General features: G+C 48.4%; 2 protein-coding genes across 3 annotated transcripts; one reads left to right on the forward strand and one right to left on the reverse strand.

Moving 5' to 3' along the window:
* The first annotated feature begins 785 nt into the window (after window positions 1–785).
* LOC109764343 (serine carboxypeptidase-like 35) lies at window positions 786–5484 on the forward strand. Of its 2 annotated transcripts, XM_020323182.4 has the most exons (8): window positions 786–1219; window positions 2706–2813; window positions 2907–3095; window positions 3323–3411; window positions 3875–4186; window positions 4291–4436; window positions 4857–4949; window positions 5044–5484. In XM_020323182.4, exons 1-8 carry the CDS (start codon window positions 979–981, stop codon window positions 5309–5311), a joined length of 1446 nt encoding a protein of 481 aa, XP_020178771.1. In that variant the 5' UTR covers window positions 786–978; the 3' UTR covers window positions 5312–5484. The 2 variants fall into 2 exon arrangements, with proteins under 2 accessions (XP_020178771.1, XP_020178772.1); XM_020323183.4 differs by lacking the exon at window positions 4291–4436 and having other exon boundaries at window positions 849–1219.
* A 4978-nt stretch (window positions 5485–10462) lies between these two features.
* Window positions 10463–11824, reverse strand: LOC109764342 (uncharacterized). The gene has a single exon (XM_020323180.4). The coding sequence runs from the start codon at window positions 11700–11702 to the stop codon at window positions 10800–10802; it is 903 nt and encodes a 300-aa protein (XP_020178769.3). The 5' UTR covers window positions 11703–11824; the 3' UTR covers window positions 10463–10799.
* Between the last annotated feature and the right edge of the window lie 871 nt (window positions 11825–12695).

Raw genomic sequence — 12695 nt, forward strand, 5'->3', positions numbered from 1 at the left:
AGCGTCATCTATGAATATAATGTTACTTGTGTTGCAAAAGTTCACATGGAATCAGTATGATGAGAGTTGGGGAGATGCAAGGTTCAGGGGAGAAATGCCACAGATTCGTCATTAAAATCTCGGTCCCGATGATCAAGTACTCGATTTGATGGTCGAGTGGATTGTACTTTTTTTTCTCTTGAGTGTATTTTTCTGATGTTTCTTACACTAGTTTTTTAAGGAGGTAATTCGTGCAATACAACAACGTATACTGTGCGCTCTTCCTTCATATTTTTCTCACTCGGTTCTTTGACGCTTTGAGACATGGATATACAAATAATTGCCCAAGTTAAAGTGTTGTGAAACCACGGGCCCATTATCGAGGATGGGGCCCAACTCGCCCCACCTCTTCTCCATTTCACCGAACGTTTCTTCACTGAACATAAAGTGGGCACTTATTCTTTCACCCTGCAGCTATATATAATGGAGGAGAACACCCTTTCCACATAATTGATCAATATATGCTCCGTAACCTTTGAGCCGGGCTCTCCTGCAGGGGTTGCCGAACAAATGCAACTTCTGAGAAAAAAATATCTGAACCGTGAAACAGAACTGCGGGAGAAGACAAATGCCACGGCAAACCTGTGCAGTGACCTAAGCCATTGACTGACCGTGGCAGTACGAAGCACGCAGTGACCAGTGAGCAAGCCACCGTCATCTCCAGGCTCTCATCAGTACCCCCACACGACGTCCTAACCAGTAACCACCTACCAAAAACTCACCCCACTAACCCAAATAATTTACCACCGCCACCTCTCCCTAACCTTCTCACTTCTTTACTGCCGCAAAATCCTTCTCCTAAGCTTTTCTTCCCCCTCCCTCCATTTTTAAACCAGCCTTCCTCGTCATCTCGCCGCACACCCCAAGGGCCCAGAAGCCAAAAACCCAAGCAGAGCAAACTGCACACACAAGCGCTTCCACACAGAAGCAGCCGTGGCCATGGCCATGGCATTCTTCCTCCTTGCCGCGGCGGCGTCAGCGGCTGTCGCCGGAGCCTCCTGGAGCCCGCGGCCAGAGGGCGACCTCGTCACCGGGCTCCCTGGGCAACCAGAGGTCGGGTTCAAGCACTACGCCGGCTACGTCGACGTCGGAACGGGCGGCGACAAGGCGCTCTTCTACTGGTTCTTCGAGGCCGAGCAGGAGCCGGAGAAGAAGCCCCTCATGCTGTGGCTCAACGGAGGTACGCACGCACGTGTTCATCGCTAGCTCTGCAGATCTCTCGGTTGCTGCCCACTCGTGATTCCTGCTTTCGCTTTCAGTGTTCCATGACGAACATTTCGATAATTTTGGCCTACTCCCGTAGTGGTTACCGTCCGTGCCATGCGAAAAATGCAGGCGCGGAGTGCGGCCGTCGGTTGCAAATTCGCTAACCTACGCTAGTTTTTCGGCACGGCACAGTGAGCCTTTTTCAGTTTTCAGTTCCTAACTTGCTCATAACGTATTGCTAGTTTGCTACCAGTATGTTTCTAGCAACATGTAGTATAGACAAAGCAGTAGGTGCAATACGACGAATTCTAGGCAAAACCGTAGCCTTGGATCGATGTGCTCTTCCATTCTCCATCTTGTTCATCCAAATGTGTTGCTCATTTGGCAAGTCCTATTCGGAGAAGCTCGCTGCAGTTGCATTGCAGGGCCGCGTGGCCACCCTGTCTGTGGCGAAGGAAGAATGGCGCTTTCCGGCAATAAAAAGCTCAAAGGCAAATGCGCCAGAATCCATCCACAGCGAAGGCTAGGAGGCATGCACTCAGATTCAGAGCAGCAGGGAGGAGAGAGCATAGCATAGGCTCGCGGCGCAGAGGAAAAGAGGCTGCAAAAGATGGCAAAAGGAGAAAGGAAGGCTCTCGAGGCAGCGCTACAGGAGAGAGATCCTGTTCCTGCCCTGCCCTGCAGGCCCGGAAGAAGCTTGCCCTGCGCCGACGGACAAAGCTCGAGGGCCATGGCTCTAGAGGAAAGATGGGCAAATGGGGCACCCACCTCCCCACCCACCGTGGGACTGGGACCTGCATTAAACCGAAAACAAAAGATTGTACTCCTATCAGGAATGCCCTTGGATCCTTGCGGATTTACAAAGGTTAATAATTCCTGAGCCTCTGCTGCGGCGTGAGCATGTGTTTCTTCAGACTTCAGAGCTACTGCGAGAATATCTCGTAAGCGTTACGGCCTGATGTTACATCTTTGTCCTGGTATCCAGCACGCGCTAGTGTCATCATAGCTGCCAGGTGATAATCTTTTCTACGAGGATACTACTCAGGAGTCAGGAACGTGGATATGCATGGAGATTTTTTCCGTAGGATAAAAAAACAGTGAGAAAGAAAATGTCGAAAATCAGTCGGTTAGCTGACTGCTACTACTGCATGGAAGTGCGGGTCTTCGCCGCTTTGACTGGTAGGGTAGTCGGCAAATCAGCTGTCTCATCCCCCTGTCCTCGCCTTTGCGTCCGATTTCTCGGTAGGAACTGAACGGTAGTGTCATTTTCGCACAGCACCTAGACTAAACAATTCGACAGGCCATCCATCTAGCACTGGCCAGTGGATAAGACTGTCAATATAATGTGCAGAGCAGTCAATTGATCTGCAGTCGCGTCTTTACAACTGAATTATGTGACGGAACGAAAGATAAATAATAAATCCTTGCATGATAACTGTATATATACCGTGCCATGGCAGGGCCCGGGTGCTCGTCCATCGCCTACGGCGCGGCCCAGGAGCTGGGCCCGTTCCTGGTCAGGGGCTACGGCGCGAACCTCACCCGCAACGCCTACGCGTGGAACAAAGGCAAGCACAGTGCCACTTCTCGCTGAACTCCATGAAGAGAAACGTGTGATCGTGTACCTCCAAATTTCACACTCTGCCCGGTTTGATTTTCAGCCGTGAACCTGCTGTTCCTGGAGGCGCCGGTGGGCGTGGGGTTCTCCTACACCAACAAGACGGCGGACCTGGGCCGCCTCGGCGACCGCGTGACGGCGCAGGACTCGTACACCTTCCTCCTCAACTGGCTCGCCAAGTTCCCGGAGTTCAAGGGCCGCGACTTCTACATCGCCGGAGAGAGCTACGCCGGTATGTACTCTACCTTGTACGGGCCCTACGTCTGAAGGACCAGCAGCACTATCCTTCATTATATGTTACTCCATCAGTCTCATAATGTAAGAACGTTTTTGACACTAGTGTAGTGTTAAAAACGTTCTTATATTTTGGGACAGAGGGAGTATAAGCTAAGCTGCGTCGTAAACTGCGGGTAAAGATAATCTGTCGCTGAAGCTGCCGCGATCTGCTTTTTGCTGCAGGGCACTACGTCCCGCAGCTCGCAGATCTCATCTACGAGGGGAACAAAGCGGCGGGCAGAGGCAGCATCATCAACCTCAAAGGCTTCATGGTAAGCTCCACCCTGAAAGGGAAATCGGTCCCGTTTATCATGCTTGCAACCATGCTATTAGGACTGTTAAGTGGCAGGTGAAACAGCTTCTATACTCGCGTGCCTACGATCATAGTTAGTTAGTTAGTGGCATAGAAAGATAAAGAGGAAAAGGAAAAAAGAGCGTGAAAAGATTCAGTGCTGCGGAAAGAAGATTATTCCAAAGATGGCCACGAGCGTGCCTACGGATCTCCACTACGTAGTATCTTTACCCGCTTTAGCTCGCGGCCAACTGCCAGTGTAACCGCGGTAATAATTCCACGCATGCATCGTGCGCCCCTGCGAAAGCGGACGAACGTATCTGCTTTTGTACTTGAGACTGCGACGATTTCACCTGCACCGTTGTCCGTGCCTCTTTTTTTCCATTCTTCTCTGGTGTGGATTATTACGCTAATTGATTCATGATTGGACTGGGTTGTCGCAGATTGGCAACGCGGTGCTGAACGACGAGACGGACCAGCTGGGCATGGTGGAGTACGCGTGGAGCCACGCCATCATCTCCGACGAGCTGCACTCGGCGGTGACGCGGGAGTGCGACTCCTTCAAGGAGGAGGCCGACGGCGGCAGGCCCGGGAAGGGCTGCTCGTCGGCCGTCCGCGCCTTCATGGGCGCCTTCGACGACATCGACATCTACAGCATCTACACGCCGACGTGCCTCTCCCCCTCCGCCGGCTCCGCCTCCGCCGCGCCGCGCTCGTCCAGGCTCGTCACCGCGCCCCGCCTCTTCTCCCAGCACGTACTACGTCCTACTCCCTCTCTCTCTCTGACATCTCTGGTAGTGCATACACTGTGTGCGAGAAAGAAAATAAGTGTCTTGTCGTGGCGGTGGTGCGTACGCAGGAGGCATGGCACATGATGAGGCGTGCGCCGGCGGGGTACGACCCGTGCACGGAGGCGTACGTGACCAGGTATTTCAACCGCCAGGACGTGCAGCGGGCGCTGCACGCCAACCGGACGGGCCTCAAGTACCCATACTCGCCTTGCAGGTTGGTGTTGGTACCCTAGTACCCTACCCTACCCACGCTCTCTCATGTCTTCTCTACCCTGCTCTCCTCTGCTCAACCCATCCCGGCAGCACGCAGTCAATACTGGCACGCTACGATCCTTCCAGCTCGTGGGCTGCACGGCAATGCACTCCTGCCAGTACAAATGGACCCCCATCCACCTGCTACCAGCCATGACGTGTAATGGCGGACGCCCCGTCCCCAGATCTGATGTCGCAACTTGCACCTGCATTGTATTGCATTCATCCTTCCGTGTAACATAACACGCGTAGTACTGCCCATGCGGTTTACCATCTACCTAGTGCAAAGCTGCACGGTTTCAGTATACTTATAAGCTCTTACGGGATGTACGTAGCAGTCAGTAACCAGACCGGACGAATCGTTTGTTTGTTTGTGGCGCAGCGCGGTGATAAGCAAGTGGAACGACTCGCCGGCGACCGTACTCCCCGTCCTGAAGAAGCTCATGGCCGCCGGGCTGCGCGTCTGGGTCTACAGGTACCGAAATGAAACCTTGTGAAAATAAATACCTTGTGTCAAAAACTATGGCAATCTCCTCCTGAACTCACATGCGATATGTGATGCGACGCAGCGGCGACACGGACGGGAGGGTGCCGGTGACGTCGACGCGGTACAGCGTCAACGCGATGAAGCTGCGGGCGCGGGCGAGGAGCGGGTGGCGGGCGTGGTTCTACAGGCAGCAGGTAGCTGGGTGGGCGGTGGAGTACGAGGAGGGGCTGACGCTGGTGACGGTGCGCGGGGCGGGGCACCAGGTGCCGCTCTTCGCGCCCGACCGCTCGCTCGCCATGCTCTACCACTTCCTCCGGGGCCAGCCCCTGCCGGCCGCCGCTCCACGCTAGCGGAAGTGTGTCTGGTCCATTCTTCTGCTCAGCAAAGCTACGAGCAAGTGCTTCATCATTGGGTGGTAGCGTTGTACTATGCCTGTAACTGATGTGACGATATCAATGTGGGATTTTCATGGGAAGCTAAAACTGTATTTTTACCGGAACTGTGGAGCATGAGCATTGCCGTATATCAGTTTATTACCAGCCATAAGAACAACTCTAGCAGATCAGTAAAACCTCACCGGCCCTTATAACTCCGGGCGTTTTACACGATCTGCTCGTTTCTCGGCCCGAGCAGATCCGATAAAAAAGGCATGTCACATAATTTTTTTTGGGTGTGGCTAGGTCTCAGTCAAGTGACATAACGTATTATAAAGAAAAAAAACTAATTTTTTTTTGCACGAATCTCAATGTAAGATCTCACGGATATAGCATCGACTGAGACTTAGCAAGACTGAAATTTTTTATAGGCAGCCCACATATTCTCCTCGTTTTACAACTCACATCCGGCATTTCCCCACCCACCGCCGCCGCAGTCCCACAAACTCCGACAACCAACCCTCCCTACTTTGGTGCCTGATTTCCGCGTGCACACACGCTTTTAGAGCAAACCCATGGCTGGCGGAAGTCGCGTACGTGGGGGGCCACAATGGCTCACCGCCGCACTAGCAGCCCCGGCATGACGCCGTGGCCGGCAGCTTCAGTCGGTCTCCGGTCGAGCCGGGGCGCTCGAAGCAGGCCAGAGAGCGCAGCGCCCTCTCCTGCAGCCGCGGCCGAAAGGCGTGGAGCAAGTTCGACGAGATTGGGGACATGCTTTGGCCCACCACAAAGGGTCTCCACGAGGCGGAGATCGAGCTCCAGGCCCCAAAGGAGGCAGTGGCGGCCTGTGAAGACGACGCCGACGCGCAGCTCATGGTGGTGAAGGAGGGGTACAAATACAACCTCGTGCGTGTCCTCTATAAGTCGGCGACCGAGTTCTACCTAAACATGAAGCCCTAAACTAGTTTAAGGAGATTTCAAGAAAACACGGTTTGGGCAAGATCATTGTTGAAGCTTGCGAAGTTGATCGTGCTGGTGAGGTTGTTTTGGAATATTTGTTACACATGCCAGACCAGGATTTATCTATTATGGGGTTTTAGAATATTCGGAAGATGATTGCCATTACGTCATGTTATTTGTGGTGCGAAAGGCGCAAACTAGTGCATAAAGAGAGCATTCAAGATGTCAAACTGCTTTCAATTGGGATACAAGCTCTTACGGCTAATTATGTTGTTGCTTCATCTCTAAAGCCTACCGTGAAAGGGACGGGGGTTGGATTCGCTCCCAGGGGGATTTGTTAAACAATGTATGACGTGGGCTGTTATGAGGAATGATGAAGGTAATTTTATTGCAGGAGGTTTTTGAAAAATAGTTCGTTGTGTGGATGTTCTAAAAACATAAACCTGGGCTCTTAGATTTGGCCTATCCCTAGCACAACGGGCGAGATGAAATCACCTCGTCATAAATTCTAATGATCTAGAGGTCATTGAAACCATGAATAATGACAGACAGTCAGCAGAAGTAGCGGTGGCAGTTTTTAATGATTGCTATTTTTTAGCTTGTGATTTTCCTATTTGTGTGTTTGAACATTGTAATAAAGAAGCAAATAAAGTTAAGCACAAGCTTGATAGACTGGTTAGATTTTCCTCTACTGTTGATTGGTTTGAGGAGCCTATGAATGAAATTGTACCTTTCCTCACAAATGATGTATCTATTATATCGGTGAATAAAGTTCTTACTTAAAAAAGGTTTTATCTACTGTGTTTTTAAGTTTGTACTCCCTTCGTCCCACAATATAAAATCATTTTTAAGCTAAAATAACTTGAAAAACAATCTTATATTGTGGAGACAGAGGAGTATGTTTGAACTCCGGTGGACTAAATATGTAGTATGGTTTTACAGGATCTGGTCTGCCATACATTTTACAAGATCTGCTAGAGTTGCTCTAAACAATAACTTGTCACAGAAGCAAAACATGGTAACATTGAATACTGAGGCTGACATGCACATGCTCATACACACGGCAGCCGCAGCACCGTACTGGTTTTGTGGCACATCATATGGTCGGCTTCCCTTTGTAAAGAAATATAAGAGCGTTTTTAGTGATCTAACGCTCTTATATTTCTTTACGAAGGAAGTATCAAGAAGCTGGATATACCATAGGAAAATTCAGGATTTCGATCTAAGGAAAGCTCCAATAATGCTCAGGTTCGTTCCTAGTACCGGTATGATTTTCTCACTAAATTGCAACGACCACAATAACACAATAAGGCTGGGGAAATTCCTCAACATGGTAACATGACAATAGATCTTTACCCATCGCGTTAGTTGCTATCCGTACTACAAAGCCCTTGTCAACAGATAAAGCTATTATTGTTGCTTCATCTGGCCAACTAAGGCCCAGTTCTTTTGCCAGAATCTGGGGATTCTTCCGGAATCCGACCCCTACCCAGCTTCTACCAGAATCTTTGAGCCCCATTTCTTTTACAATCAAAATAACTGGGCCTAAATATTGTCTAGCCCGCTGAGGACTGAAATTGGGAGTAAAATCGACTACACCAGTTAACTGCAGAAATTCTGAACTGAAGGTTTTCTTCCTAAGGGAAGAAAACCAGTGAGAAATAAAAGTGACAGGCTCACAACACAGCAGCAGAAGCATAAGTGTCAGCAACGACGAACTAGCATAAAAACATGGAGAAGTTATAAACTTGTTAGGCACAGTTTGCTTGACATAACCACATTCTGATTATAACAATCAGAGAAATGAACAACACCCTCAATGAAGTGGTAAAGCCATCACAGAAGCAACACGTCTAGGCCTCGAGAGAAACAAGTCAGGTTTGGTGAGAGAAAAATAGTGAACCAGTGCGGTGATAATCAAAGACTACAATGGTAACATAAAATATCTCGAGACAGACACTAATACTTCAGATTTGACATAGTACAAAGAATGTAGAAGTCCTTGCACAACATCACAAGTCAAACAAAATGCATGTGCAAAGGATCAGGTATAGGAGGCTATCACAGAAGAATAGTGGATTATATAGCACCATCCTAGTTGTTATGAGAACAATGAGGCACATTTCAAAAAAAGAACAATTAGGCAGGGAAAGTGGATGACCTTGGTTAATACTTCTTCCACTGAACCATCAACGCTCACCTTTTCTGTTATATCAACATGAGAACACAATTCATTGTTCCAAATATCGGCCAGTTAATTGCTACTCGGTGGGTCACTGAATAGCTGATTAACTGGAAAATTCGCCATCCCTACTCAGCACCCGACCGATATGGTACCAGTTACCGATATCCTGAACAGTGACAATTTGTAACATCTAATCTACTCCCTCCGTAAAGAAATATAAGAGCGTTTAGATCACTGATCGCTCTTATATTTCTTAACGGAGGGAGTACAATTCACCGCAGAAATCAAGCAGAATATGTTTGCAACTCCAGACAATAAAACTTGGTTGAACTGAACATCATGCTGGTGGCTTACACAATTTTACTATTTTAGCTGCCAAAGATTATGCAGTCTATCCTTCCCACAACTGGTGGTGGCTTACATGATTTTACTATTTTATATATGCCAAAGATCATGTAGTCTACCGTTCCACAACTGGAAGTAGGATGAAGGTAAGTTCATGACGTGAGTTGTGAGATGACATTTTCTTTTGACAACGCAAGGCAGCAGCTCTGCTGATTTCATTAAGATAGAAAAAAAATACGGAGTGACCTGGTTTATAAGGGAAACTAGGCTGAAAACCACAAAGCCCGGTAAAAAACTGAGAAAGCAAAAGAACAAAAAGACAAGCAAAACTAGGACGCGAGAGCTTAGGGATAGGGACTAGAGGAACACATGCACACAAGACATCAAGGAATATCACCTAATCCAAACACAAGAGTGCCAAGGCCCAAGACGATCAGATGAAGCTCAAGAGCAACCGATCTAACCAGCACACACTCAAAGAGACTCAGCCAAACCAAGCCTGGCCAAACACAAACTTTTAGATCTAACAGGAGTGCTGCAAATGTGTCATCCAGCTACACGGCATAATTTCTGTAAACTTATAAGGTAATCAAATATTTTGTTGTTCGAAATTTAGGTATGCCTTCAAGGTCCAAACTATGATGCATATGAAGAGTCTCTAAGCATATTTGTGCCATGTGTATATCAAGCATAAATGAGCCAAAGACTGCTGTCAGCCAGGCCAGGAAGCCTCTCATTAGATGATTTATGTCTTGTAGAAAGTGCTACTTAAGAACTGCTAAGAGGTTCTATTATGATTGGATGAACAGATGTACAGTAAACCATCTACAGACCCATGGACCTATATTAAACTCTAATGAACCATTCAAAATTAGCATTATGTTCTGATGAGCCTAAATTTCTCATACCAGATGGTCCATGATACAGACTTGAATAAATATAAGCTATACTCAAAGCTCAAACAGACAAGGTACTGCTTACATATTATTCCAATACTGGACAATTTCGCAGGAATGTGGTCAATACAAGACACCTATTAAGGAAATAATGGATCCTCAAACTTTATTGCCAGTATAACATACATATATGCTGCATAAGGATGGCACCAGGAGAATGCTAGAAATCTCTGCATATAACAGATGTGATACAAAAATATGGCCAACTGACTACTGTGTACTCCCTCGTTCCATAAATCTTGTCGTGGTTTGAACTAAAACCATGACGAGAATTATGTAACGGAGGGAGTATTAGTTAACTTATGGTTCAATTCATGTAGTTTGACCTATCAAATGCAAAAGCAGTTTGTTACAATGGGTTTGTTTTCAGTGATAGGCTCCATGTTCTTCTATTATAGTAATATAAAGGTAAAGGTACTATTACAGATTAATTCCCTTGAAAGATAGTGGTCATCAGTGATATATTACTAGTAGTATTGAATTAAACAATAAAGTTGTTTCTTTACGAAAGACAAACTGGACAGCATTGATTGTATGAAATTCCAACTGATGGATGACTCTTGGAATGAAATCAAATAATCAAGGAGGCACAACTAAAATTATGGTATCAACTCATTAAATGAAATCACATACATCAACAAGGCGCAACTAAAATTATCGAACACAGGATACAAGAATCAGTAATTAGAAATTTGTTTTATACCATTCCCAACTTGCTCCAATAGGCCAACGAAAAATGTGCCTACTGTTGTAAATATGCCGCGTTTATCCTTTATGTTGGGCTACCCTGATTTCAGACAAACATAACATCAACTGTGATATGGCTATAAGCAAGCAAGGATTGCATCCATCATCAGCAGCAGATTAATGCAAGTAGCAAAACATCAGCTTAGCTAGTGATAAACCGTCTGCCGCAGAATAACAAGTTGTAACCTTATGTAAGAATTAAGCATTGAATGTTGAAATCCAACGAGACAGCTACAGGAACGCAAAAAGGATTGCACCTTGCAACCACCCATCAAGCTGGAGACGGCTCCTCCGTTCCCTTGTTTTCCCCTCCTCCGCTGTTCTTCGGTGGCTCGCTGCTCACGGCATCAGAAACGAGTGAAATAGGGCGGTGCTCGATGACCTCATCGATGAGCCCCCAGGCGTGCGCCTCCACCGGATCCATAAACATGTCCCTCTCCATACACTGCTCTATGCGGTCGATGGCCTGGCCCGTATGCTTGGCGTAGATCTTGTTGAGGCGGTCGCGCACCTTGAGGATCTCCTTGGCCTGGATCGCAATGTCGGAGGCCTGCCCGGAGGCGCCGCCCGACGGCTGGTGGATCATAACCCGGGCGTTCGGCAGCGCGCGGCGCTCGCCGGGCGCGCCCGCGGCGAGCAGCAGCGAGCCCATGGAGGCGGCCTGGCCGATGCAGAGCGTGGTGACCGGGGAGCGGATGTACTGCATGGTGTCGTAGATCGCGAGGCCCGCGGTGACGACCCCGCCGGGGGAGTTGATGTAGAGGTGGATCGGCTTGGCGGGGTTCTCGGACTCGAGGAAGAGCAGCTGGGCGACGACGAGCGAGGCCGTGTCGTCGGCGATGGGCCCGTGGATGCAGACGATGCGCTCCTTGAGGAGGCGCGAGAAGATGTCGTAGGCGCGCTCCCCGCGGGAGGTGTGCTCGATCACCATGGGGACCAGCCCGTACTCGCGGCGCGGGGCGTGGCCTGCCGCCGGGGAGGGCGAGAAGAAGGCCCGCGGGGCGGCGGCGGAGGCGAGGCGGCGCAGCATGGCGGCGGCGCTAGGGTTTGGGGCCGGGTTTAGGGGATTGGGTCTGGGATTGGGTCCCGGCGCGGCGAGGTGAGACCGAGACGGCGGGGTGGGGAGAGGTGAGGTCGGGGTTAGAGTCAGACGAGTGGGGCCGTGGGGAAGCATGGTGGGGTCGGGAGGGGGTGGGTTCGTGGGGACGCCATTGGTGGGGGTGGCTTGTAGGTGAGAGTGAGGCTACAAAGGCTGCGAGGATGGGGGAGCAACAGGTAGGTAGTGGTGGGTTGCGATGTGTGGGGGAAAGGGTGAGGTTGTTCCTTCTTATCTGTTCAACTTGGGCCGGGCTGAACTCTTATGGACCCTTACCAGAAAGCTTGCGAAGGCGAAAGGAGATGTCTCATTTTTTTTAAGCCAGGATGTGGCGATGCTTAAAAAACTGTGGCTAGCTCTCATCATGAGACCCCCTCAAAAAACAGCTCTCATCATGAGAATTTACCAAGTCTCTTATTATCCGTAGCCTTATTTTGGATGATTTGTCGTTATTTGAGATGAAATAAAGCTAGTCATGATGGCATTTCCTCAAAATAAAAAACAAGTCTCATATGATTCTTAAAAAAACTAAGCCTCGTCTAAATCTTACACTGCTTTTTTTAAGAAAAACTCTTACAATTTGTCTAATTCACATCTAGATGTTTTTTAAGGATGTCACATCTAAGCTCCCACAGATATATAATGCAGCAACAAGAAACAAAAAAAACTAGGACAAAAAAATAGACTACAAACAGAGTGGACATCAGCTTAGATGTGAAATGTGTCCTAGACAGACCCAAACTCTTACACTACTTGATTTTATGTGAAGATATGTGTGGGTTTTTTCTTTTTTTTAATTGATCAAATAGTATAAGTGTTAGATGTAACTATAGTAATTCGGATGAGAATTAGCAAATTCATTTTCCTTATAGAAAAAAACACCCTATTCGTTGATCTAAAAATAATCCACACAACCACTCTCAACCTTAGAGGCCGCCGCCAAGTTTCTCCCCCACGCTGCCGCATCGGCCTCCCTCCTCTTCCCTGTCTGGTAGCCTCAGAGGTGGCAAGAAAAGTGGGGACTCGTCCGTCCGTTTTATTTTTTTCTCTCCTTATATTTTGTTCCCCAGT

This window comes from Aegilops tauschii, chromosome 2 (genome assembly GCF_002575655.3).
Source record: "Aegilops tauschii subsp. strangulata cultivar AL8/78 chromosome 2, Aet v6.0, whole genome shotgun sequence".
NCBI lineage: Eukaryota > Viridiplantae > Streptophyta > Magnoliopsida > Poales > Poaceae > Aegilops > Aegilops tauschii.